General features: G+C 50.3%; 2 protein-coding genes across 3 annotated transcripts; one reads left to right on the forward strand and one right to left on the reverse strand.

Moving 5' to 3' along the window:
* Positions 1-8,516: 8,516 nt before the first annotated feature.
* Positions 8,517-13,366, reverse strand: YPEL4 (yippee like 4). Its single transcript, XM_017851383.1, has 5 exons — positions 13,105-13,366; positions 10,394-10,717; positions 10,179-10,222; positions 9,726-9,834; positions 8,517-9,503 (listed from the first exon to the last, which is right to left on the reverse strand). The coding sequence occupies exons 2-5, from the start codon at positions 10,532-10,534 to the stop codon at positions 9,414-9,416; spliced, it is 384 nt and encodes a 127-aa protein (XP_017706872.1). The 5' UTR covers positions 10,535-10,717; positions 13,105-13,366; the 3' UTR covers positions 8,517-9,413.
* A 7,637-nt stretch (positions 13,367-21,003) lies between these two features.
* CLP1 (cleavage factor polyribonucleotide kinase subunit 1) lies at positions 21,004-25,771 on the forward strand. Of its 2 annotated transcripts, none has more exons than XM_017851384.1 (3): positions 21,004-21,825; positions 23,360-23,987; positions 24,676-25,771. In XM_017851384.1, exons 2-3 carry the CDS (start codon positions 23,382-23,384, stop codon positions 25,345-25,347), a joined length of 1,278 nt encoding a protein of 425 aa, XP_017706873.1. In that variant the 5' UTR covers positions 21,004-21,825; positions 23,360-23,381; the 3' UTR covers positions 25,348-25,771. The 2 variants fall into 2 exon arrangements, with proteins under 2 accessions (XP_017706873.1, XP_017706874.1); XM_017851385.1 differs by lacking the exon at positions 21,004-21,825 and adding an exon at positions 22,637-22,680 and having other exon boundaries at positions 24,676-25,347.
* Positions 25,772-27,996: the final 2,225 nt, after the last annotated feature.

Genomic DNA, 27,996 nt, shown 5'->3' on the forward strand with positions numbered 1-27,996 from the left:
ACTTTTAACGACAGTCTTGCAAGATTGGGTGTCTGATAGGCAGGCACAACCAGGACAGTTACAACAAGCAATTTATCCCCTAGTACGCAAGTCCCTCCCCGCGATCCTCATAGGCTGAGTACTATTGGGTCACAATCTTCCCCAGCATCACCTACTGGTTGTTGGGTTGGGGCTTTAGGTGTTTTCTTTAGGATTGCCCCGCTGCATTTTGTTGCAGCCCATAATGCATTGCAGCCATCTTGGGGGTCCTTTAACTATTTGACTAATGATCCAGGTATGATCAGGCAAGCTGATAAAGTTAGCTATCTTTCAAGCTAAACTAAACTCTTTGGTTCAGATGAGGGCAGCTAAGGGGCCCCAATCAGCAGATGCCAGCTATTAAGGTAGGGGCTTAGTGGATCTTGTTCTCCTGTGGTTTGTGGACCCAAGCCTATTTGAGGCAATTTATTTTAAAAATGGACCAGGATATATGTAATTTTGGACAATGATGCAGATATAGAACATTTCCATCTTCTCACAGAAACTTCTATCAGGACTGTGCTGTTCCAGACCAACGTTTTGCAAACGAGGAAACTGAAGCTAAAGAGGAAACATGACCTCGCCAAGCTTTTTTTTTTTGAAATGGAGTTTCGCTCTTGTCACCCAGACTGGAGTGCAATGGTGTGGGTTCAAGCGATTCTCCTGCCTCAGCCTCCCAAGTAGCTGGGATTACAGGCAATCACCACCAGGCCCGGATAATTTTTGTATTTTTAGTAGAGACGGGGTTTCATCATGTTGGCCAGGCTGGTCTTGAACTCCTGAACTCAGGCGATCCACCCGCTTAGGCCTCCCAAAGTGCTGGGATTACAGGCATGAGCCACCGAGCCTGATCATAGCTCACTGCAACCTGAAACTCCTAGGCTTAAGTGATCCTCCCATCTCAACCTCCCTAGTAGCTGGGACCATAGGCCACACCACGATGCCCAGCTAATTTTTTTATTTTTTGTAGAGATGGGGTCTCAGTGTGTTGCCCAGGCAGGTTTGGAACTCCTGGGCTCAAGCAATCCTCCCACCTCAGCCTCTCAAAGTGCTTGGATTATAGGCGTCAACCACCGCGCCCAGCCTCCCCAAGCATCTTAATGACAGATCTAGGCCTAAAACCCTGGACCTTACTCCAAGGTCTGACATATCGCCCTCGTCCTTGCTGCCGCCTTCCTCTCTGGCTCCCCCACCTCTGAGCCCCTTGTGGGCGCACAGCACGTTGGCCCAGGCGGGGCAGGGCTGGTCTGAGGGGATGTTTTTGACGGAACGGAGCTCCAGATGCTGCACATTCCTGATCGGGTCAGGCCTACCCTGCGGCATTCGGGGAATTAGCTCCTGTGAAGAGCCCTAGATCTTCTTTCTAGATCTGCCCTCTTCCTGGCCAGCCCAAGGGGAGTGGGCGTTCAGGAGAGCTCTCCCATCGCCTTGGGTGAGGCTGAAAGGCTGAGTGGATCCCCTGTTGGAGAAGTACTTCTGGTCAAGGAGGGGTTGGAGACGGGCAGCAAATTGCACCCCTTCTATCTTCCAAGGTCTCCAAATCCAGCACGAGGGGCATCTGGGAACACGGTTTCTGCCGGCCCCACCTTGGGGCCGCATTTGGCGGGAACTGGATCTGCCTTCACCTGCAGCCCTGTGGGGAGCGTGACGGAAGGAGCCGGGAGAGGGGCATCCTGGTGCGGGGGTTGTGGGGTGAGAGGCCAGGGGAGGGGCTCCGGGAGCGCCCTGACCTCGCGGGCTGTTGGAAGGCGGAGGGGATGGGGTTGGGGGAGAAGAGGGGAGCCTGGCAGCCAATCGGAGGGAGGATCTCGTTTCAAAAGGGTTAACCCACAGCCAATGGGAGCTTGGGGGAGCGGATCCTGCTCACTCCATTCAAGAATCCCAAGTATTCAAGATGGACGGCAGGGAGTGTGGAAGGAGAAAGGGGGCGAGGGGGGAAGAGCGAGATCGGCAGAGTAAAGGGGCTCCGCGGCCCACCGGCCTCGCAACCTCGGTCCCGGCCGGCGGATGGCGGGGCGGCCGCTGGGGATCCGAGCCCGGCCCGGGAGAGGGGCTGGCGGGGTGCGAGAGGGCGTGAGCGAGGGGGAGCGAGGCCAGGGAGGGGAGCCAAGAGGGAGGGAAGGGCAGAGAAAGAGCCCGGGAAGAAGGAGGTGGCAGGCAGAGGATCCTAACGAAGAGCAATGTGTAGGTATCGAGAGCTTCCCGAAGGGTAACGACACCGATTCTCGGTTTTATTCTCTCTTAGGGAAGGGAGGGGGGCGGTCTGGGCTCTTTCTCTCGTCTTCCTTTTTCCCTCCTCATTCTCCACTCGTGGGCATCTTTTCTATTTTTTCCTTTCGAAACACTGTAACTGGGAAGTACCAGGCGTGTCTTTCTGGTGTGGCCTCACTGTCATTTTCCAGTGGGGGGCGTGGTGGGGAAGGCATGGGGGGCTCCGCTGGGCACGGCCAAGCTGGGCCATCTGTCTCCACCTGGGCTGTGTTCGAGGGCGTGGAGTGTTCCGAGGGAGCCGGGGGCCGAAGGGCTGGAGCTGGGCAGGGAGTTCTGCACCTCCAGAAGTTGTAGGGTGAGCCAGGGGCGGTGTGGGGGTGTGAGACTGGCTTTCGAGCTGATAGTTGTGCAGTGTTGAGGGGTGCATGGATGTGTGTGTGGGGGGCGTGTGCTCACACTCCAGTTCTTGTTGTTTGGGTGTGTAGTGAGGGCTGAGTTGTGCAAGTATGGCTCAGAGTTTGTGTGTGTGTGTGTGTGTGTGTGTGTGTGTGTGTGTGGTGTGTACGCGCGCCTGTGTGGTCCAGCCTCGAGGTGTGTGTGTTGGGGGGGAGCACAGCTGGGTGTTGAAGGAGAGGGCCCCTCACCCCCCACTTCCCAGCTGCCTCTCTCATCCCATTCACAGAACATGGCTTTCAGGACCCTCCTGGTCTCCTCCTCCCGTCGCCATGGCTGCGAGGAGGGGGTGGGAGGAGACAGTTGGGGCCAGCCCCCTGCCCCTGCTGCTCCAGCTAACCCCCCACCTGCCCTTTCTCTCCTTTCCGCAGGCTGGGCCCCATCCCCTGCTGCTCTGGGGGCAGGGGCCGGAAGATGGTGGCCAATGAGGAGGGGGAGAGGAGAGAACTTGAGCCGGGGCTTCCCCTCCCCATTTCCTCCTCGGTCTCTACAATCGCTTCTGGAAGGAGCTGGGGGCTGGCTCCTGGGCCCAAGGTGGGGGAGGGGTCCTGCTGGCTGGTGAGTCGCTGGGCCTGCTCCTCAGGAATGAGTTGGGTGTATGAGAGCTGAGGGGCTCTTGGCCCTTTCTCCCTGCACTCCCTAAGGAGAGACCTGGAAACTTCTTGGGGAAGACTCTTCCTCCCGCCTCCCTGAAGCTTGCTGTGCAGCTTTATCTTTGTCCCTCTGCCGCCTGTTGGTGTGATCCAGTTCCCAGCTGGGACTGGTTTGCCCAACCCCGGAGCAGGGAGGCCTGGTGACTGACCCTCGAGGGGTCTTGGATTCCACCCATTAAAACTGTGCAAACTGTGGGGCAGGGCCCCATGTTTGCAGATTACGGGAACAAACTCTGCCTGGGAGGGCGGGAGGGAACTTCTGCTGCTTCCTGAGGGGGTGGGACGAAGCTAGAGGGGAAGCCCAGAGGAAGAGCTTCCAACTGGAATTCTGTCCTCTATTCCTTATGGGGGCTGTGGAGTAGTGTAGAAGGCATCTCCCAGAGGCCACACTGTTGCCTTTTGTTGATCAGGGCACTGGAGGAATCACCCTCCAGCCTCTGTTTCTTTGGGCTGCACAAAGTTCACCAGGTCAGAACTGGAGCTGGGCTCCGGGGCTGTGGCCCTAGCTGGAATGTGCCACAATAGAGCCTGCCTGGGTCTGAGCCTCCAGATATCCAGGTGTCCTTCTGGCTTTGGGTGTTAATCCTCCCGGGACTGTTTGTCCTGGATTGAAGCCTGCTTAGGGTCGGATAGGATGGGGAAGTGCTAGGATGAGCTTGAAGACTCCCCAACCAAGGGTCCCTGGGTAAAACAGGAAGTAACTCAGATTTGAATCCCACTGCCAGTGAAACCCTATCCCTAACTCTCACTAACTATGAGGGAATCACCCTCACCATTTTAATGCTGAATCTGCAAGGTGCTGTCAGGACCTCCAAAAGGAGATGCAGGGGTGGGGCTTCACCGGCAGCTTTTACCTCCTGCCTGGAAGTTTCTCTCAACTATGTGGGGAGCTGTGACTACAGGCTCCCACCTCTCTGGTCCTGGAAGGTCATCTGAGAGTGTTGCCTTGAGGCCTAGAGCTCCCGTTTATCTAAATTGAAAAGGAGATGGAAACTCAGATAAGAGTAGAAGGTTCTGTAGTCTTGAGCAGCAAGCTCCTCTCTAGGAGGGAAGCTGGCAGAAATGCAAATCCAGATGAACACAGCCTCATGCGAGTGACCTCCAGACTTTGGGGATTGCTAATAACCATTTTCTTTGAGGACTGAGCATCAGGCCCAAAGTATCCCTGCAGCTGCTTTAGTGGGTCCTAACCTCCCATCCCAAAACCTCCAAGAAAAAGGTGGTCTCTGTGCTGGGGGCAGGAGGGGCGCGGTGAGGAAGAAGGTGAAAGGAAGAGTGGTGAAAAAATAGAATTAACACTAAGAATGGAATAAAAGGGGAAAAAGCTGTATTGAAGCAAAGCAGGGGCAGAGGGAGCCTGTGAGCTGAGTGGGCCGGGGACTGGGAGAAGGAGTGAGGAGGCAGGGCCGGCATGCCTCTGCTGCTGGCCAGAGCTCTTTTCACATTGTGCTACTGTCTGCACCTGTCACTAGCAGTGCAATGTTAAAAGGGCATTGGCCGTGTAGTGCTACCCAGCGCTGGCTGCCTCCTCAGCATTGCAATTTCCTCTCCCATCTGGGCACCAGTCAGCTACCCTGGTGGGAATCTGGGAAACCTCACTTGGTAGTTATACTAATAGCTCACATTTATGGAGCTACTTCTGTGTGCATTGCTTGTGATAGACACTGCCTCTGTTACTGTAAACCCTAATAACTTCTTGGGAGGTAACAGCCCCATTTTATGGACGAAAAAACTGAGGGTCGGAAAGGTTTAAACAGTTTGGCTAAGACTGTGGTGCTCTGAGGTTGCAAAGCCTAGATACAACCCTGTTTTAAGTCTTGACAGCTCACTCATCTTTTTTGTAGACCCATCTGGAGAGATCTGAGTAGGTTCTTTAAATTGGGAGATGGCCTGAGCTGAGGGATGGAAGGTTTTGATGCCATCTGCTGGTTGTATGAGGGTATCATCCAACGCCTCAAGCCTTTAAGGACCACAAGTGGTGGCACCTCCTAGGCTAAGAAGCATAAGCGTTCCCAGACTCAGCCTGGAATGGAGAGTGAGTGGGAAAAGATTAGGAGAATCACTATTAGGTACAGAGTAGGCCTATTTGAGAAAAAAAGGAATGCACCAGAAAGGAAAAGGGGTTAACTCAAAAGGATTGCTCCCCAAGGAAAAGGACCTGTGTGCTCCTGGCATCCCATACCTGCAGCTGCTTCCTAAATCCACTTGCCTTTCTCTACACCACTCTCTTTTGGTCACCAGGTGTTTGATGATAATGCTGCTTGAGGGCACACCTGTCTGGGCATCCAAGATTTGGACAGCATTGCCCATGACTTAATTTTAGAGATTAATAGAATCCCTTGAATCAACAGAACAATTCTTCCAGGACCAATTACAAGGAAATTGAGGCCGGGTGCGGTGGCTCATGCCTGTAATCCCAGCACTTTGGGAGGCCGAGGCAGGCCGATCACCTGAGGTCAGGTGTTCAAGACCAGCCTGGCCAACATGGTGAAACCCTGTATCTACTAAAAACACAAAAATTAGCCAGGCGTGGTGATGCACGCCTGTACTCTCAGCTACTCGGATGGCTGAGGCAGGAGAATGAATCTGGGAGGCGGAGGTTGCAGTGAGCTGAGATTGCGCCACTGCACTCCAGCCTGGGCGACAGAGCAAGACTCCATCTCAAAAAAAAAAAAAAGACAGAAAGAAATCTGAGAGCAACGACTCTGCCATTTACTTCTCTGTCTCCCACAGCGCCTAGTAGGCTTAATTAGAACATGCTAAAATAAATTGAATGAGAGGAATATTTGGGGAGCTTCTTTAAGAAGGCAGCTAGTTTGTGCCTGGTTTTCAAGAGCAGAGGTTGGGACTTGAGAAATCTTTCTAAACTTTGGTGCAAGAAGTGGGTCCAAGACGGATAGGGTTTTGAGGACCTCTGCTGAACCCCAAGAGGGGTCTTGGCATCACTAGGCACGCAGAAACCGAAAGATGGGTCAGGCTACCCGAAGGCCTTAGTTGGGGGATGTTGGACATTTCTCCACGGCTTGCCTTTTTCACTTCCCCTTTTACTTATGCGCCTTCCAGTTCTCGTCCTCCTTTCTCCTGCCCAGACAGCCTCTCCGTTTTTTGTTCTTTTGTTTTTTTTTAAGACAGAATCTCTCTGTGTCGCCCAGGCTGGAGTGCAGTGGCGTGATCTCGGCCCACTGCACCCTCTGCCTCATGGGTTCAAGTGATTCTCCTGCCTCAGCCTCCTGAGTAGCTGGGATTACAGGTATGCGCCACCACGCCTGGCTAATTTTTGTTGCCCAAGCTGGTCTCAAACTCTTGGCCTCGAGTGATTGCCCACCTCAGCCTCCCAAAGTGCTGGGATTATGGGTGTGAGCCACTGTGCCCTTCCATATGTTCCTTACTTTCTCCAGTCTATTAAAACTTCTATTTGAGCCTCTTGTCTGGGCACAAATAGCCATTTGATACTGCCACTCCACTTTAAAAAAACAATAGTTTTTCCATATTTCCCTAATACCATTGGGATAAAATCTAGATTCCCTAAATAGTTTATGGTTCCTGCTTGTCTTTCATCTCATCTTTCACCCACTTGCTGCCTATACTCCAGCCACAGGAAATGTTTTTTAAGGAGACAAAGTTTTGCTCTGTTCCCCAGGCTGGAGTGCAGTGGCGTGATCATGGCTCACTGCAGCCTCGGCCTCCTGGGCTCAAGTGATCCTCCTGCTCAGCCTCCTGAGTAGTCGAGACTACAGGTGGCGAGTATGGCTCTTTTTATTGAGACAAGATCTTGCTACATTGCCCAGTCTAAACTCAAACTTCGGCCTCAAGCAGGCCTCCAGCCTTGGCTTCCTAAAGTGCTGGAATTAAGGCATGAGCCACTGTTTTCAGCCCACAAGAGACTTTTATTTCCTTCAACTAACTAAACATAAGTTACCCGACACATATAGTTCCCTCTGTCTGAAATACTTCCATCACTTTTGCCTTTGCCACCTAACTTCTTATCTTTCAAATGCCATCGTAGTCATCACTTTTGTGAAGCCTTCCTTGACTCCTTAAATCTAGCCTGAGTTCCTTTCGTATGAGCTCCCAAGCTTCCTCTGCGTCCCTGCTTAGAGCCCTTATTATCCTCTTCTACAGGGATTGCCTGGTTATTGCATCTCCTACTGGACAGAAAGCTCCAGGAAGTCAGGCCACAGCTGCCTTATCTTCACCATGTGCTTAACATCCAGGGCTTAACACAATGCCTGGCAAGTAATAGGTGCTTTATAAATATTTGGAGTATTAATGAATGAATCTGGAAAGAATATTATAGCTTACCAAAAAGTGATCTTTATGATGTATATGGTCTCCCCTGTAACTGTTGGGCACCCAGCAACAGTAGGGATTTCATATCACTGCCAGTAAAATGCCCCTTGGGCCACATGGTGGCATTGACGTTGCGATTTTGAGCTTTTCTTTTTGAGATGGAGTCTCACCCTGTTGCCAGGCTGGAGTGCAACAGCACGATCTTGGCTCACTGCAACCTGTACCTCCTGGGTTCAAGCGATTCTCCTGCCTCAGCCTCCCGAGTAGCTGGGATTACAGGCACGTGCCATCATGCCTGGCCAATTTTTGAATTTTTAGTAGAAACAGGGTTTCACCATGTTGGTCAGGCTGATCTCAAACTCCTGACATCAGGTGATCCACCAGCCCTGGCTTCTCAAAGTGCTGCAATTGCAGGCGTGAGCCATCGCGCTCGGCCTAATTTTTGAGCTGTTTTGCTTCACTTCCCATCAACTGCCAGGGCAGCACTTTGGCTGATTGATTTTCCTTTTAGCCTTAAGTGTGCCCATGAACTGACCAGAACATTACAGAACTGGGCTGAAAAGCCATGGGACTCAAGTAAATCCTTATTCTGAGATGAGCCTCTTTCAGTTGCCCAATCCTGATGTAGGCAAAAATGGACTTACTGTCAGGGGTGCCAGCAGACAGAAGCGGTTTTGGATGCTGTCGATGGAATAGCTCACAAAACCCACCCCTCTTATTAGGCAAAACCTCACCTGAAGTTTATCCTCTGGTAAAAGCTCAAGCAGTGATACCATGGATACGGCAACTGCTGCCCCCTAGTGGTCTAAAGGGACAGGCCCTGGTGGGTGAGTGGGGGGTTGTGTGTGACGGGGACAGTTATGGGGAAAGAAAGTCAGAGGACAGGTTGCCTCAAGTTGCTTTTTCCCTTTTTATTAAAAATAGACCCAAGCACTTTATGTATCATACAAAAGTTTCATTCGCTGGTGGCAGCCACGGGAAAGATGACCCGTAGCACTGATTTTCCACCTCCCCTCCAGGGGACTGGGTCCCAGGAGCAGTGACTGGGCCTCAGAGAAAGCCCATAAAGACTGCTTGTTCTGGAAGCAGCCGACTGGGGGTGGGGGCTGTTCCGCGTGCAGCTGTCCCTACCCCACCCGACGGCAAAAGTTAGATATTCGAAAGTGCCTCTTCAGTGCCAAGATAAACTAACAAGTGGAGTGAAATGGAAACCCCTTTGATTCTTTTACTAGTTCCCAGGGCCTGGGATTTGAGTTTTCCCTGCACGTGAGTCCTTTTCCCTACAAATAGGGGTGGGAAACTTCATCCTCAGAGACTCTGGTCTGTTCTGCTGCCTGAGACCAGAATTTCACTCCAACCCAAGCCTTTTCTCATTTGCTATTCTGTGGTCCACCATCTACTAGCCCCGTGACCCAAGATTTGTCCTCTGTTCACTCAAAAAGAGGTGGAGCAAAAACATTCCTCCCACAATCCTCTCTGCCTGAGTCTACGCCCTGCCATCGCCTCAACTTTCAGGAACTTGAGAACAGAAGGACCCACAACCATCCCTTTCCCCCAGTTCTGTCTCTCCCTGACTGCTGCCCACTCCTGAGCCTTAACACCCCTGGGGTACCCCCAGACCCCTGTTCCAAAGGGTGCCTGGTAGTGGATATGGTGGAGGTGGGGGGGAGGTTGGTTGGAGCCAGGTTTCCCCCAGGGGTGGGGCAGTACTCATGCTGGTATAGACTGCTTGGCAGGGCCATGGGGAGGAGGGGCATGCGGAGGAAGGGCACAGCCTGCCTGAGCCCCTCAGTCCCAGCCGTTGTCTTTCACCATGTGTGACATTTCAATGATGTATTTCCCTTCCTTGTACTTCTGGCTCGTCTCAAAAGCTTGTTCCTGGTGAAGGAGAAAGCAGTGATTGTAGGACAAAGCAGTTTCCTTCCAGGCCCCACTACCACCTGTATGGCCCCCACCCCAAGGCTCATCCACCTAGCCCAACCCAGTAACTAGTTCTTTCTTTCCTCTTTGGACCATGCAAGGACCTGATGTGGTCACTGGGGCTTGAAGGGCCGTGGGGACTTCCACTTTAGAGGGTGACCCTCTTCCTCAGGTACTTACATATTTCCAGCCCAGTGTGGTTTTGCAGCTCTCACAGAAAATGTCAGCTACCGAGTGGAGCCCCGTGAGCAAGAGGCGCTGTTCAGCTGGCCCGCAACCCACATTGACCCTGTCTCAGGAAACAGGAAGGACCCAGCACCCAGTGGGATTGCACTGTCAGTCCAGTCCCCAGACAGCCCAAGGGAACTTCCAACTGGAGAGAACTGGACAGCCCCTGCCTTTGATAATCCACCCTTTAAGTCTAGAGCCTGGGCCTTCTTTTTCCAATGTTATGATTTCAGTTCTCCCCGGGCTCCCCATGTGAGAACTTCAGACTGAGAACCCCTTTGCAAAAGGGGAGGCAAAGACTGAAGGCACAAGATCGCCTGATGGATTCCCCCCTTTCTCCACAGAGGAAAATTATTCACTCACACATAAGCACAAGCACACGCACAAGGAAAGAGGTAGACTCACACGGAGTTAAACAGGTAGGCTCGGCCATGGCTCCCTTGGAAGGACTGTGGAGACATAGGACAGACAGTGACTACCAAGCAACCTCAGCCCCACTGCCTGAATCCCCGCAGGGGTGTGTGGGAGAGAGGAAGAGCTTCGCTGCCTCACCCCTGGGTGATGTTCAGGCTAACCTGGTGCTCGAGAACAGGGGAATGATAGGCCCCCGCTTCGTGTACCTTGGAAATAAGCTCATCGTGTTTGGCCAGGTGTGCACGGCAGTGGACACAGCTGTAAGTGCGGTGGCAGCGGGGCAGGTAGCTGCGGAAAGTCTTGGTGGGGAGGCAGGCAGGGCCTGGACCGGGGTCACAGCTGGGCATGACGGGCTGGAGGACAATGCCCTGGCGGGCTGGAGGGGCTGGCGCTGTGCAGCCCCCGCAGAGACGGTCGCAGGTGAAGCAGCGGAGCAGGTTGGCTAGAGCCGTGTTTCAGGGCAGGAGGAGTGTTGGGGGGCTGCCCGGCGAGGGCCCCCCAGACGAGAATCAGATAGAAACAGAAGTCACCTGGGAAGAGGGGAAAGGACATCAGAGGAGCCGTGATCTCAGGAGGGCCCGTCCTGAGGGAATGGAGGAAAAGGGGCTCAGCTCACCCATACCTCTACTTCTCCCATCACCATTGACCCTCCCCCCGGCATCCAGTTGCACTGTCGCCCTGTCCCCTGGATCCCCATCCTGCTCTGGCAAACCTGGCAGCCGATCCAGGCTTCTGGCACCAAAGCCAGGGAGTCGGTGTTTCTCCCTCCTGGGACAGAAGCAGCCTCCACCATTTTCCACAGAGAGAAGCCCACGGGCACAGACGCTGCCATGGGAGCAACGTCATCTGCAAGTGCCCTCTCCTTGGTTTTCAGTTCTTCGTGAGGCTCTGCAGCGCACAGGCATTGGTGGGCACCGTGTCTCAGGGGATCAGAGTCTTTTAAGAGTTGGGGATGCCTGAAGGTCTTTCTTTTACATGGCCTTTGTTTGCAATACAATTGATCCTTTATGTATTTTGGCGGGGGAGGTGTAAGGTGAGGGGAGGGGGAGCATGCAGGCAGGTATACAAACCCTGATTCAGTTCTCTCCTGAGGTCAGGGCCCTGCGCTCTGGGACTCTTCACTAGAACTTTATAGTTGTTTCCAGCAGTACCAAAGCCCTCACATGTGGCCGCCCATTCCCGCACCTTGGTTCACTCATTCTGGCCCAGAATAAGCACCTGCTTGTCTTCCCAGCCTCTGGGCCCCTTGGTCTTTCTCTTTCCTATTCTTTACTAACTGTTGCTTTATCCCTTGGTTAAAGACTTAGGCAGAAAATACATTTTCTCAGGCAATCTGACAGCTGGAGCCAATGGGAAATGGGTAGCGTGTCAGACGAGCCTGATTCCTGGGCTGGGCAGGGCTGTGTGGTAGGGTGAGAGCAACGGCCACAACGAACAGCAGAAGGGGGACTCTTATTTTTAACAGCTGTGCTTTGGGGCACAAGGCAGAAAATGTTTCTACCTTCTCCCAGGGGCAGGGACAAACAGCAGTGACTGTGGGTGACTGAAGATGAAGTAATTGCTGGGTTCTGATTAGGAATAGAGGAAGATTGCCTTCTGCCCACACGCCAGCTTCCGAGTGGCTGAAGGTGCTGGAGGAGAGGATAAGAAGGGAGGTGGCCCCTGTGGGCTCCGATAAGCAGGTGAGCTGCTGCTTTCTGCTTCATAGAGCTTCCCAGCCCGCTGTGGGTGGTTAGCCTAAGTCTGGTTCAGAGATGACAGCTGGGCACTCTGGCAATGCTAGAGCACTAAGCAGAGGCGAGACAGTGTTGGCTGCGGTTAGCCAGGGCATACAGACTCTCCTCGTCCTGTCCTCCGCAGTGGCCACAAGCACCCAGCTGTTCCACACTCTGAAGGCCGCCAGGCAGTCTCTCCGCAAAACCTCCATAGAGACTATCTTCAATTTCAGGTCCTCTCCTCCTGGCTGGGCCCCAGGAAAACACCTTGGGCTGAGTTCAGGGTGACATTGGGCTCCGGCTGCAGGAAACGGGCCCTCCTTGCCAAGAGACCACCTTTCAGTCTCTGCTTCACAGGGCTGCCTTCAACTTTGCCTGCGAGTTCCCCTCTGACATGCACTACCTTGAAACACCTTCAAGGGGCATGGGGAACGGGGCAGCTTGGGTCCCCAATCTTGGGCTCCTTCTCCAGCCTCCAGCCGTCACACCTCCCTCCCTCTCCCCTAATTCCCAGTCAAGCCAAGGAGAGGCTGCAAGGAAGGCCAGAGAATCACAGAAAGGGGAGTAGGGATCATTTTTTCACCCATCTCGGATCACAGGGAGAAGCAAGTTGGGCAAATGACTGGAGAAAAAACAAAGGCAAGCCGAGTGCTGGGGAGAGATGTTCCCCTGAAGTGAGATGGGGCTGGACCGTGGGAGGAAGGGGAGAGGGAGGGCTGGGGGGGGGCGGCAACTGACAGCTGACAACAGAGGCACCGAGGCAGAGGCTGGAGGAACCAGGTGCGAATCTCGTGCTTAGGGGGGAAAGAAAGGGAGGGGGACACCTGCTCACAATGGATTTTCTCATCTGCTCTGAGGTTTTGGCACCCCCCAGGCTGGTATTCTCAGTATGGTATGGTCCAAATAATTAGCAGCACTGCCAGCTCCCAGGGCAGGCTTTGGGGGTCTGCACCAGCAGCAAAACAATAAACAGTAATGCCTGATGCTACAGCCAAAGTTGCCGGGAAATAAGTGCGGGAATCGTCAGACCTTGGAGAGGGATGGAAGAACCGAGAGAGAGGAGCGGAGGCAGCAGGGAGGGGGAAGGGAGGACAAAGGGTGGATGAATAATGCTTTTGCAAAGGGGAGAAAGCAACACGCAGCAGGAGGGGGAAATTTGCAAAGAGAAAAAAAATTCATTTGGAGAAGGGCTGCCCCCTCACCTTGAGGTCTGCTCCAGAGATCTCCGTCTATCTCTCTCTCTCTCTCTCAATCTCTCAATCTCTCTGCTCACTCTTCTCTCTTCTCTTTCCGCTCCTTCAATTGGGAAGGGAATGGGGGTGGGTGGGGGGAGGGTAGTTGGGGACTCAAGACTGGGGCTGCAAAGCTGGCCAGCTGCTGGGGGGGGGCAGAGGTTGTCTCTCGTTCTGTACCTCGGTCTGTGGGTGAATGTGGCTGTGTGTTGTGGAACTGCATCATAACACTGTGAGTCATCCATCCCCCCCACCCCCCCTCACCTCCCACGTCAGAGCAGGGCTGGGAGACACAGGAGGCGGGTCGGAAGGAAGGGAGGGGGCAGGCATCAAAGGATGGGGCTAGAGGAGTTGGGGGCCGAGGGATGGGGCGGCGATGGTGGGCAAGGGGAGAGGCAAGTTAAGGAGGAAGGCAGTGTGGCCAAGGAGATAGGAAGAACCTGGGGGAAGGACAGGGCTGGGCAAGGATGCAGTGAGGGTGGCAGGCCTGGAGGAAAGGAGGTGGCAAGGCTGGTGAAGGAAGATATGGATGCAGAGTGAGGCAGCACACACACATTTAAGATGATACACTTTCCCATTTCAGCTTGGACACCAGCCCTGAAGCAGGGAAAAGACAGATGTGCTAATGTCATGGATGGCAAACTGTGCCCCCAAACTTGTACCAAGCCTTAAAGCCTCAGTTTAATACTCCTGAAGGAGTTGTAGACCCAATATGACATTTTGCATGCAGAAACCTCTTAACAGCTACCTCCAAATTATGTGTGCTTCATGAATGGAGACACCTACATTATATGAAATTCTCCATTGGGCTGTAAACTTCCTGAGACAGGCCTTCTGGGAAATTTCTCTCTACATCCCAGGACCGCAATGCCTAGTACAGACCCGTGCATTTAGATGTTTCCAAAATAGTTGTTTCCGTGGCATGATGTTCTGCTGGCCTAGAAGTCTTAGTTCCAGAGGGAGGAACGCTGCCACCAAGAGACACAACAATGATTCCATTAAACTGGAGGTTAAGATTGCCACCTGTCCACTTTGGGTTATTCTTACCTTTAAGTCAACTAGCTAAGAAGGGAGTTACAGTGTTGGCTGGGGTGACTGACCCAGACTATCAAGATGAAATCAGTCTACTGCTCCACAATGGAGGTAAGGAAGTATGCATGGAATACAGGAGATCCCATAGGGTGTCTCTTAATATTACCGTGCCCTGTGATTAAGGTCAATGGGAAACTACAACAGCACAATCCAGGCAGGATTACAAATGGCCCAGACCCTTCAGGAATCAAGGTTTAGGTCACTCCACCAGGTTAAGAAAACATAATCTGCTGAGGTGCTAGCTGAAAGCAAACGGAATACAGAATGGGTAGTCAAAGCTCGTATCAATACGAGCTATGACCACGTGACCAGTTGCAGAAATGAGGACTGTAACTGTCATGAGTATTGCCTCCTCCTTTTGTTAGGAACATGTTTGTGCATGTATACACTTGTACTAAGAAAATATCTTCATTTTATTTCCTTTCTTTTGCCTTTATCACGTGACATAAGACTTACTGACTTGATATCAGCATTTAAGTGTTGTTACCTCTATGTAATAGCATTTGGGTTGGGGATTGGTGTGTTTCCGGTTGTACGAAGGATAGCTGTATTATGTTAAGCGTAATTATGGCCTTATTATTGTCTTTATTTGAAGATGATGTATGATTTTAGGAGACGTGTATGGGTTCAAGTTGACAACGGGTGGACTTGTGATGGTTAATATTGTCAACTTGATTGGATTGAAAGATGCAAAGAGGCCGGGCGCGGTGGCTCAAGCCTGTAATCCCAGCACTTTGGGAGGCCGAGACGGGCGGATCACTAGGTCAGGAGATAGAGACCATCCTGGCTAACATGGTGAAACCCCGTCTCTACTAAAAAATACAAAAAAAAACTAGCCGGGTGAGGTGGCGGGCGCCTGTAGTCCCAGCTACTCGGGAGGCTGAGACAGGAGAATGGCGTGAACCCGGGAGGCGGGGCTTGCAGTGAGCTGAGATCCGACCACTGCACTCCAGCCTGGGCGACAGAGCCAGACTCCGTCTCAAAAAAAAAAAAAAAAAGAAAGAAAGAAAGATGCAAAGAATTGTTTCTGGGTGTGTCTGTGAGGGTATTGCCAAAGGTGATTAACATTTGAGTCAATGGACTGGGAAAGGCGAGACACATCCTCAATGCTGAGGTGGGCACAAAGTCTAACTCCAACTGAGCCAGGAATAAAGCGCGACGACAGAAGAACGGTGGAAAGGACCAGGACTGGTTTAGCTCTGAACGCCGTACATCTTGCTCTCCCGATTGCTGGAACTTCTTGCCGCCTCCAAGCCATGAACTCCAAGGGGTCTGTCGCGAACTTTTGGGGATTCGGACTGGCTTCCTGCCTCTTGAAGCTTGCAGACACGCCTACTGTGGAAACCGTACCTTGTGATAATGTGAGGTCAATATATCCGTAAGTAACTCCGACTTATTTATTACAGTCTTATCCCGATTGTTCTGTCCCCTCTTAGAAGCAACGCCTGATTAATAGAGTCGGGTGTGAATTTGCATCTTCAGACATAAAACCAAGTGGTCTGGCATTTGGCTTCGACAAGAGGGCTGAATTAGAATCTTAGCTGTGCCTATACTCGGCAGGAGGCATAGGCAATATTATCTGATAGACTCTTTGGTGCCCTTTCAGTCGTTTGACTCTTCTGCTAAATGAAGTTAATGGAATAGGTTACGCTCCGCATGGAGAGTGTAATACTAAAGTGACTGACTAACCATTTAAATGCCTTGAAAGAAGTGGCCTGGCACGATTGAGGTAGCAGTAAACCCCCTAGCTGTCATGTTCCAAAACAGGCTTCGTCACCAGGCCGTGGTGGGCTCCAGCGCTGTAATCCCAGCACTTTGGGAGGCCGGAGCGGCGCGGATCCACGACGGTCAGGGTACGATCGTGAGGACCATCCTGGCTTAAGCATGGTGGAAACCCGTCTACTATAAAAGCTACGAATAAAATTTAGCCGGGCGTGGTTGTGGCGCGCCTGTAGTGCCCAGCTACTCAGACGGCTGAGGCAGCGAAATGGCATGAACGCCCGGAGGCAAGAGCTCTGCAGGTGAGCTGAGGATGGCACCAGCTTCCCTCCAGCCTGGGCGACGAAGCAAGACTCCGTCCTCAAACAAAAACAAAAACATCAAAACAAAAAACAAACAGCCATTAAATAACTCGCAAGGTCGGTAGTTCACGCTGTAATCCCAGCATCTTGGGAGACTGAGCAGGCGGAGTGCTGGTACGGTTGAGGCGATCGGACCATCCTGGCCAACATGGTGAGGAAACACCTTCCCTAATAAAAATACAAGAAATTAGGCCGGGCGCGGTGGGGCTCAAGCCTGTTAATTCCCAGCACTGATTTTGGAGCCGGAGACGGGCGGGATCACGAGGTCAGGAGATCGAGACCATCCTGGCCTCAACACGGTGAGAAACCCCGTTCTACGGGAAAAATACACAAAAAACTAGCCGGCGCGCGCGTGGCGGCGCACTGTAGCCCAGCTACCGGGAGGCTGAGACAGTGAGAATGGCGTGAACCCAGGAGGCGGAGTCTTGCAGTGAGCTGAGGATTCCGGCCATAGCACTCCAGCCTGGGCGTGACAGAGCGAGAACTCCGTCTCAAAAAAAAAAAAAAAAAAAAAAAAAAAAAAAAAAAAGAAATACAAAAATTAGCTGGACGTGGCGGCACGTGCCTGTAATCCCAGCTACTCGAGAGCCTGAGGCAGGAGAACCGCTTGAACAGGAAGTCGGAGGTTGCAGTGAGTTGAGATCGCGCCACTGTGCCCCCGCCAGCCTGGTGACAGAGCGAGACTCTGTTTCAAAAACAAAACAAAACAAAACAAAACGAACAAACAAAAAACCCCAGCATTCTTGGCTGGGTGCGGTGGCTCACACCTTGTAATCCCAGCACTTTGGAAGGCCGAGGCAGGCGAATCACCTGAAGTCAGGAGTTCGAGACCATCCTGGCTAACACGGTGAAATCCCTGTCTCCACTAAAAATACAAAAAATTAGCCAGACGTTGTGGCGTGCACCTGTAATCCCAGCTACTTGGGAGGCTGAGGCAGAAGAATCACTTGAACCCAGGAAGTGGAGGTTGCAGTGAGCCAAGATGGGGCCATTGCACTCCAGCCTGGGCAACAAAGGGAGACTCCGTCTCAAAAAAAACAAAAATGAAACCAAAACAGCATTCTCAGTGTATGACCCCCAAAACCCAGGGAGGATTTATTACTAAATTCAAGAGACATGCCAAATTTTTGTCTTATGAAGAAATTATTTCTTCTGTTGCTATTTTTCTAGCAGCTTCCAGTTAAATTTCATTTGACTCAGAATTCATTTCTCATGGGATGCTGTCCTGTGCATGTTACTAAAGTATGTGAACACAGAACATATGCCCTAAGACAAAAACCCTGATTTCTAACAGAGGCTAGCATTTAGCAAATGAAGTACGACAAAGATAGGGATGTCTAGAAAGCAGTGCTTGTGGGTGGTTTTTCTTCTCACACGTAAAGAGGGGGAAAAAAGTTAAGGCAGGGAAATATGGGTAATGGGAGACATTGCTAGTTGAGCATGAAAATAAAAAGAAATTCTAAATATTTAATCAGGGAAGATTCTGGGGTTTAAAGTAAATTCTGAAAAGACAATGTGGGTGTCTTGAGGGATAGTACCAGAGATTTGGAATTGAGAGAAAAAGCTAGGTAAAGAAAGAAGAGAGAAGTGCTCTTGTTTGGGCAGCAGAAGAGAGGGGAAATAAAAGTAGAAAAAGAATTTGAAAAGCAATTGTTGAGGAGAACAATGAGAAGTGGGAAAAGGCAGATGGTTAGTTTTCAGGGCATGGATGGAAAGTTATTTTGTTTTGTTTGTTTTCTGAAATGGAAGCTCGCTCTGTTTCCCAGGCTGGAGTGCAATGGCGTGATTGCGAATCACTGCAACCTCCACCTCCTGGGTTCAAGTGATTCTCCCACCTCACCTTCCTGAGTAGCTGGGATTACAGGCATGCGCCACCATGCCTGGCTAATTTTTGTGTTTTTAGTAGAGATGGCATTTTGCCATATTGGTCATGCCGGTCTCAAACTCCTGACCTCAAGTGATCCACCCACCTCCCAAGGTGCTGGGATTACAGGCGTGAGCCACTGGGCCCAGCTCGGATTGAAAGTTTGGAAGCAGGCTGGGCACGGTGGTTCATGCCTGTAATCCCAGCACTTTGGGAGGCTGAGGTGGGTAGATCACCTTAGGTCAGGAGTTCAATAGATCACCTTAGGTCAGGAGTTCAATACCATCGTGGCTAACATGACAAAACCCCTTCTCTACTAAAAGTACAAAAATTAGCTGGGCATGGTGGTGGATGCCTGTAATCTCAGCTACTTGGGAGGATGAGGCAGGAGAATTGCTTGAACCTGTGAGGTGCAGGCTGCAGTGAGCCGAGATCATGCCACTTCACTCCAGCCTGGGCAACAAGAGCAAAATTATGTCTCAAAAAGAAAGAAAGAAAGAAAAAGAGAGAGAGAGAGAGGGAAAGGGAGGGAGAAAGGGAGAGAGAGAGAGGGAAAGGGAGGAAGGGAGAGAGAAAGAAAGTTTGGAAGCAAAAAGAAAATGATCAAGGATCTAGCCGGAGAGGAGAATAAGAACATATGATGACAGTATTGTTTGGGGGTGGGGTGGAGATGGCAGGAGTGCTTGGTGAAAGATTAAAACTGAGAAAAGAGCTGGGTGCTGTGGCTCATGCCTGTAATCCCAACACTTTGGGAGACTGACGTAGGTGGATCACCTGAGGTCAGGAGTTCGAGACCAGCCTGACCAACATGGTGAAACCCTGTCTCTACTAAAAATAGAAAAATTAGCCAGGTGCGGTGGTGGAAGCCTATAATCCCAGCTACTTGGGAGGCTGAGGCAGGAGAACAGCTTGAATCCGGGAGATGGAGGTTACAGTGAGCTGAGATCGCACCACTGCAATCCAGTCTAGGAGATAGAGTAAGACTCCATCTCAAAATAACAATTAAAAAAAAAGTGAGAGAAGAGAGTGTAGTCAAGCACAGATGCTTTAAATGTTGTGTCCTGACTCTTTCTGTATTTTAGAAGCAAAATGGAGAGCAGTCTAAAGGAAGGGAGGGGTTTTTTCTCCTAAGTTCAGCTTGAGATGGTTACACAATCTCCAAATAAAAATGACTTTCAGGTAACTGGGAGAAACTGCCTCAAGGGAGACAGTAGAGGTGAAGAAACAGATCTGGGAGATAGATTGCATGGAAAAAGGCGAGGATAAGCCCACTCAGGGAGAAAATTTGCAAATGGAAGACTGGAACTGAATTTTTAAAGAAGAGAAGATCGGGGACACCCAATAGTTAATTGAAAAACTAATGCATAGGCTGGGCACGGTGGTTCACGCCTGTATTCCCAGTACTTTGGGAGGCCAAGGCGGGCGGATCACTTGATGGTGAAAACCCCATCTCTAGTAAAAATACAAAAATTAGCTGGGCATGGTGACGCGCGCCTGTAATCCAAGCTACTTGGGAGGCTGAGGCAGGAGAATCACCTGAACCCAGGAGGCAGAGGTTGCAATGAGCTGAAATTGCATAACTTCACTCTAGCCTGGGCAACAGAGCAAAACTCCATCTCAAAAAAAAAAAAAAAAAGCTAAGGCATACATGTTGAATGAATGAAATAATTAAAGCAAACCATCAAAGAAAACTCAGAAGTGACAAGTGAGGATGGCACTGCTTGGGGAGTGCTGCTAAGTAGGACCAGCAGGAGAAAATCTTTCTGGCGAACCAACCAGAAAATCTTCCCAGTCTCCTCAATATGAATTAACTACGTGAGCAGGACTGAAAAAAGTACTCACATGTAAAGTGAAGATGACAATTACAGTACCTACTGCATAGGATTCTGGCGATGATTAAATGAATTTACACCCGAAAAGTCCATAGACCAGTATCTGGCATATAAAAATATATAAATATGTTTGTTTTTTTGAGACAGAGTCTTGCTCTGTTGCCTAGGCTGGTGTACAGTGACTTGATCTCGGTTCACTGCAACCTCTGCCTTCCGGGTTCAAGCGATTCTCCTGCCTCAGCCTCCCCAGTAGCTGGAATTACAGGCGCCCGCCACCACACCTAGCTAATTTTTCTATTTTTAGTAGAGATGGGGTTTCACCATGTTGGTCAGACTGGTCTCGAGCTCCCGACCTCAGGTGATCCGCCCGTCTCGGCCTCCCAAAGTGCTGGGATTGCAAGCGTGAGCCACCGCGCCCGGCTTAAATGTTTACTATTATCATAACTGGACTCGGTTATGTTAATGTTTGGACAAATCTCGGCACCTATCTTAGTCTCCTCCCCCATCTGAAATTGGATATAATAAAGCTGACTTTACAGGGCGGCTGTGAAAGAAGATGCCTGAAAGGGATCTGAAAAATGTTAAGTATTGCACGAATGAATGGTATAGTCCCTTCCCCCCAGCCTATAATAAAAACGTAAAAGCTGACATCAGATTTTTCTGTATTACAGACATTGTACTTAGTACTTTACAGGCACATTCCTGCAATCGTCAAAACAACTTTAGGTTGGGCACTGTTATTATCCCCACTTTGCAGACAAAAAACGATGTCATGCTTGAGCCCAGGAGGTCGAGGCTGCAGTGAGCCATGTTCGCGGCACTGTACTCCAGCCTGGGCGAGAGAGCGAGACCCTGTCTCAAAAATTAAAAAAACAAAAACAAACAAAAAAACGATCTCAGAGAGATGAAGCCTGTGATTTGCTCAAAGTCACACAGTGATGTAAGCAGTATAGCAAATAATATAAGATTCCAAAGCCCAAGTTAGTTAAAAGAGGTTTATAGACGTGGTGGAACCTGTTGGCTGCGGGGCAAATGACTGACCTGTAACTGTCAGGGATTTATGGAGGGAGATGAGTGGCCAAAAAAAATCCTCGTTTAGTGGGAGAGAGGTTGTTGGGTAATGACTGACTTGTAGCTGGAAGAAATCATCGGTTTTTTATTCTTTTATTAAAGAAAAAAATTTTGAAATGCCTTCCATGTGCCAAGGACTGTGTCAGGTGGGAGACGACAACTCGGTGCAACCTCTGTCGGGCTGTTTTCCTCCCTTTCCCTACCCCTAGGTTTCCCCCTGCCCAAACAGGATTTTGTGCTTCGTGGCTTGTCCAGGAAAGCAGGCCGTCGCGGGACCTAGACCTAGACAGTAAGTCCCCCTCTCTTCCGGGCATCCCTTCTCTTTCCTGGGCTGCAGGGGAGCAGGGAATCTGGGGCGAGATTCCCGCCGCGGACGCGCACGGCCTAAGCCAGGTCCCTCGACCTGTTGCTGCCCAGCGCGGGGGCGCAACCGCCTCGCCTCCTCACGCCTCCCTCCGGCCTCACGAATAACGACGGCCGCCGCCCCTCCCACCCTTGGCGTCAAGTTCAAAACAATCCTTTGACTACAACTCCCAGAAGGCCGAGCGGCTTAGCGAGTGCACCCGCTCTCGACTGTTCCGGCAAACTACACGTCCCAAAGGGCAGCGCGCGACCGCGTGTCCTTTCATAGCGCAAGTGCGGAACTGCGTTTGTTTCCGGCGTGGGTCTGGGCAAGAACAGCTTGTAGTTTGGTTTAAGTTCTGCACTGGAGGACCTTCTGGGTTTACCTGTTGGGCTCCTGGCTGCGCAGGTGAGTTAAAAAAGGGCAGGAACGCAACTGTCGCCTCCTTGGGGTCCGGGGAGATTTTGGTGTCTGGGGATGTTGGGACAAATGCTGAACCTAGAGCTGCAGTCCAGGATCAGAAATAGTTCATATCGTTTCCTTGTCGTTTTCTAGTTTACGAAGTGCTTTTTTTTCCTCCCACAATTCCTATAAACACCAAGAACAGCACTGTATTTGAGGAAGTGTAAGTCCTTTCCAGTCGACAGCTTCAAAGGTTCAGAGAAGTTAAGTGATTGTCTAAAGACACTACTAGTAGTTACAGAACCGAGGCTTATGCTGTTTTCTGAGTTCAAACCAGGTGTTCTTTGCTTTGCATCCGTATTGTAGACGCCCTTTCCTGTTGACTAAGATGATTGGGGTCTGGGCATCTGTTACCTTCTCAAGTCTGGAGTTTACCAATAGAGTGATGGAGGGTGATATAATTAAATCTTCTGTCCATCTGTAGGTATGGTTTTTCTCTGATGTCTGAGACATTAATTCACTCAATGTATTGAGGTGTCTACAGTCTGTCAAGCTCTATTCTAAGTAGTATACAGTAGCAAACAAAAATGCCCAAGTCTTACATTTTGGGGTGGAGAAGGCGGGGAAGACATAATATATAGTGAGACAGATGGTGATAAGAAATATGGAGAGAATTAAAGCAAGGTAAGGGGAAACATTGATTGTATGTTTTTGTTTTGTTTTGTTTTGAGACAGAGCCTTGCTCTGTCGCCCAGGCGGGAGTACAGTGGTGCGATCTCACCTCACTGCAACCCTGCAACCTCCACCTCCCAGGTTCAAGTGATTCTCCTGACTCAGTCTCCTGAGTAGCTTGGACAACAGGTACTCACCACCATGCCTGGCTAATTTTTGTATTTTTTAGTAAAGGTGAGATTTCACCATGTTGGCCAAGCGGATCTTGAACTCGTGACTTCAGGTGATCTGCCCGCCTTGGCCTCCCAAAGTACTGGGATTACAGGCGTGAGCCACCAGGCCTGGCCAATTTTTGCATTTTTTGTGGAGATGGGGTTTCACCATGTTGCCCAGGCTGGTCTTGTACTCTTGAGCTCAGGGGATCTGCCCAACTCAGTGCCCCAAAGTGCTGGGATTACAGGCCTAAGCTACTGTGCCTGGCCCATTGGATGATTTCTTTTCTTTTCTTTTTTTTTTGAGATGGAGTCTTGCTCTGTTGCCCAGGCTGGCATGCAGTGGTGCAATCTCGGCTCACTGCAACCTCTGCCACCTGGGTTCAAGTGATTCTCCTGCCTTGGCATCCCAAAGAGCTAGGATTACAGGCACCCACCACCATGCCTGGCTAATTTTTTTTTTGTTTGTTTAGTAGAGACGGGGTTCACCATGTTGGCCAGGCTAGTCTTGAACTCCCGACTTCAAGTGGTCCAGCCACCTCAGCTTCCCAAAGTGCTGGGATTACAGGCATGAGTCACCACGCCTGGCCCCATTGGGTGTTTTTGTAACAGAGGACTGACTTACAATTAGGTCTGATATTTAATTTATGTTCTAGGCGCAGCAGCTACACAGAAGAGATGGGAGAAGAGGCTAATGATGACAAGAAGCCAACCACTAAATTTGAACTAGAGCGAGAAACAGAACTTCGCTTTGAGGTGGAGGCATCTCAGTCAGTTCAGTTGGAGTTGTTAACTGGCATGGCAGAGATCTTTGGCACAGAGCTGACCCGAAACAAGAAATTCACCTTTGATGCTGGTGCCAAGGTGGCTGTTTTCACTTGGCATGGCTGTTCTGTGCAACTGAGCGGCCGCACTGAGGTGGCTTATGTCTCCAAGGACACTCCTATGTTGCTTTACCTCAACACTCACACAGCCTTGGAACAGATGAGGAGGCAAGCGGAAAAGGAAGAAGAGCGAGGTCCCCGTGTGATGGTAGTGGGCCCCACTGATGTGGGCAAGTCTACAGTGTGTCGCCTTCTGCTCAACTATGCAGTGCGTTTGGGCCGCCGTCCCACTTATGTGGAGCTGGATGTGGGCCAGGGTTCTGTGTCCATCCCTGGTACCATGGGGGCCCTCTACATTGAGCGGCCTGCAGACGTGGAAGAGGGTTTCTCTATCCAGGCCCCTCTGGTGTATCATTTTGGTTCCACCACTCCTGGCACCAACATCAAGCTTTATAATAAGGTCAGAGCCAGAGAAAGGTGAAGTGGAGGGAAGGGTTGCTATCAGGGTAGGAAACTGGGGAAGTTTACTAGTTAACACTGCATTTTCTCAGCTGGTATTTCTGCTGCATTACTTCAGAAAAGGCAGTTCCAAATATAAGTCAGTCTCAGATTGTTAAACATTTCTGTGGATCTATTCTTAGTAATTTGTTGGATTTTTACTTATGGCATAAAACAGGAGGTAGAAGCAGCAACATAAAAATGAAATCCATGTTATGTTGCCAAAACTACAGCCATTAAAAGTGTCATTTTTTCAGGCTGGGTGCAGTGGCTCATGCCTGTAATCCCACAACCTGGGAGGCTGAGGCAGGTGGATCACCTGAGGTCAGAAGTTGGAGAGCAGCCTGGCCAACATGGTGAAACCTCATCTCTACTGAAAATACAAAAATTAGCCAGGCGTGGTGGCCGATGACTGTAATCCCAGCTGTTCGGGAGGCTGAGGCAGGAGAATCACTTGAACCCCGGAGGTGGAGGTTGCAGTGAGCTGAGATCGCACCACTGCACTCCAGCCTGGGCAAGACAGTGAGACTCCATTTCAAAAAAAAAAAGTCATTTTTCTTATATCTAAAAGCACTTATTCTAAAGGGGAACAAAGTAGCCATGGGTTTGTCTGGGTATTTTTGTTCTTACCTGGATCCTCTCTTTTGCAGATTACATCTCGTTTAGCAGATGTGTTCAACCAAAGGTGTGAGGTGAATCGAAGGGCATCTGTGAGTGGCTGTGTCATTAACACCTGTGGCTGGGTCAAGGGCTCTGGTTACCAGGCTCTGGTGCATGCAGCCTCAGCTTTTGAGGTGGATGTCGTTGTGGTTCTGGATCAAGAACGACTGTACAATGAACTGAAACGGGACCTCCCCCACTTTGTACGCACCGTGCTGCTCCCTAAATCTGGGGGTGTGGTGGAGCGCTCCAAGGACTTCCGGCGGGAATGTAGGGATGAGCGTATCCGTGAGTATTTTTATGGATTCCGAGGCTGTTTCTATCCCCATGCCTTCAATGTCAAATTTTCAGATGTGAAAATCTACAAAGTTGGGGCACCCACCATCCCAGACTCCTGTTTACCTTTGGGCATGTCTCAAGAGGATAATCAGCTCAAGCTAGTACCCGTCACTCCTGGGCGAGATATGGTGCACCACCTACTGAGTGTTAGCACTGCCGAGGGCACAGAGGAGAACCTGTCCGAGACGAGTGTAGCTGGCTTCATTGTGGTGACCAGTGTGGACCTGGAGCATCAGGTGTTTACTGTTCTGTCTCCAGCCCCCCGCCCACTGCCTAAGAACTTCCTTCTCATCATGGACATCCGGTTCATGGATCTGAAGTAGAGATCAGCAGGAAGCCTTGCTGCCTGGGACATAGAGATCTTCTGGCCACCCCTAGAGGCAGATGGGCTGAGATAAGAGACTCTGTTGGGGCCACTTGACCAGTAAACTGTGGACTAGTAGAAGTTCATATTCTACCTCTAAAAACAGGTAGTGGTAACCTGACTCTTCTAATCTTGAACCAAAAGGAAAACCATGAGACTCTAATTGGTTGCTTAGACTACCTAAGATGCCACTTTGAATTCTCTAAGACCCTGGAGAATTGCATTTCTTTCACTGTGCTACTTTGTGGTTTTTAAAAACCAATGCTTTATATTCCATATAGGGTTCTTACCCATTTATCTAGGATGAAAGTGTGAATTAGAGGGACTCTTTCCAATAAAGTTCAAACTTAAAATCATTTTAATAAATATTTTGCCATGTCATAGAAGTTGGTATAATTTATTTATTTTTCCTCTAAGTGTTATAGAAATATCATTGGAATGATTTATTGCTAAAATGCTTAGAGGAGGGGAAAACCAAGAAACCTACCTGTGAGCCAAGTGAGTTTCTTTTTTTTTTTTTGTGACAGAGTCTCGCACTGTCACCCAGGCTGGAGTGCAGTGGTGCGATCTCGGCTCACAACCTCTGCCTCCCGGGTTCCAGCAATTCTCCTGTCTCAGCCTCCCAAGTAGCTGGGGTTACAGGTGCCTGCTACCACGCCCAGCTAATTTTTTGTATTTTTTTTAGTAGAGACAGGGTTTCACTATGTTGGCCAGGCTGGTCTTAAACTCCTGACCTCATGATCTGCCCACCTTGGCCTCCCAAAGTACTGGGATTACAGGTGTGAGACTCTGTGCTCGCTCTGTTGCCCAGGCTGGAGTGCAGTGGTGCAATGTCGGCTCACTGCAAGCTTCGCCTCCCGGGTTCACGCAATTCTCCTGCCTCAGCCTCCTGAGTAGCTGGGACCACAAGTGCCCGCCACCGCGCCCGGCTAATTTTTTTGTTTTGTTTTGTATTTTTAGTAGAGAGGGGGTTTCACCATGTTAGCCAGGATGGTCTCGATCTCCTGACCTCGTGATCCACCCACCTCGACCCCCCAAAGTGCTGGGATTACAGGCGTGAGCCACCACGCCTGGCCCTGGCCGTGAGTTCTTATGATAGTTCCCCTTTCCTCTGTGCTTAGGTAAATAGATGGTAAATCTGCTGTCAGTGCTGGATTTACTGCGGGGAGTTAGAGGCTGGTGATAATCTTGGAATGAGATTTCATCATATCTAATCATTTTCCAGAGATAGCTCATTTTCCTTCCAATACAGCTATCCTTCTTGTCTATTTGATTGGAACTAGACCCTAAGTCAAAGTATAACTTGAGCTTTCAGGTGGTAAGAAGCTGGGAAAGCCCATTCTTTTCGATCTCTTGCAAATGATTGTTTGGTGTCCCTGGTTTGGACTTGGATTACTTAAGTATCTGATGCCATTCATCCATTCCTTCTTTCCATAAATGTTTGCTGAGGACCCACTGTTTGTCAGGAGCCATTCTAGATGGGGAACAAGATAGACAAAAGTTTTATGGAGCTTACATTATAGAATAAACACATTTAAAAAGGCAAGTGCTATGCAGAGACTTAAATTTGGGGGATATGAGACAGAGTGACTAGAGGCTACTTTTGACTGGGTGTTCAGGTAAGGCCCTTCCTGAGCATACATTTTGGACCAAGACTCAAATGGCTGTGTGAAGTCTGGGGCAAAACCTTCCTGGTGAAAAAAACCTGCAAAACCCGAATAAAGGAACAAGCTTGGTGAGCTAGGTGAAGAGAAAAACCAGTGTGGTTGAAGCGTGGAACCAAGAGAGACTGTACAGGATGAGGCTGGAGGGGGCAGGAAAGACCAGATAATGTAGGGCTTTTGTAAACTGGGGTGAAGAATGGATTTTTTGGCCCAGGTGCTCTGGGTGGTGGCCACGCCTTTAACCCCAGCCACTCAGGAGGCTGAGAATTCCTTGAACCCGAGAGGTGGAGGTTGCAGTAAGCTGAGATTGCATCACTGCATTCCAGCCTGGGTGACAGAATGACACTCTGTCTCAAAAAGAATAGGGATTTTTTTTTTTCTTTTAGGAGATAGGGATCTCAGCCAGGCATGGGGGCTCATGTCTGTAATCCCAGCACTTTGGGAGGCTGAGGTGGGTGGATCACTTGAGGTCAGGAGTTTGAGACCAGCCTAACCAACATGGTGGAACCCCGTCTCTACTAAAAATACCAAAAAAAAAAAAATAGCAAAAAATTAGCTTAGTGTGGTGGTGCATGCCTGTAATCCCAGCTACTTGGGAGGCTGAGGCAGGAGAATCGCTTGAACCTGGAAGGCGGAGGTTGCTGTGAGCCAAGATCACGCCACGGCACTCCAGCCTAGGCAGCAAGAGCAAAACTCCATCTCCAAAAAAAAAAAAAGAGAGAGATGGGGGGAGGGTCTCACTATGTTGCCCAAGCTGGCTTTGAACTTCTGGGCTTAAGTGATCCGCCCATCTTAATATCCTGAGTAGCTGGCACTACAGGCTCATGCCACAGCGCATGGTTTAAGAATGGATTTTACTCTTAAGAGCAATGGGAACCAGTGGGGAGAGGTAGTTAAGTAGAGTAATTATTTGATCTTCTCTTTTTTTTTTGGGGGGGGGGGGG

The sequence above is a fragment of the Rhinopithecus bieti genome, unplaced genomic scaffold (genome assembly GCF_001698545.2).
Source record: "Rhinopithecus bieti isolate Rb0 unplaced genomic scaffold, ASM169854v2 scaffold_33444, whole genome shotgun sequence".
Lineage (NCBI taxonomy): Eukaryota > Metazoa > Chordata > Mammalia > Primates > Cercopithecidae > Rhinopithecus > Rhinopithecus bieti.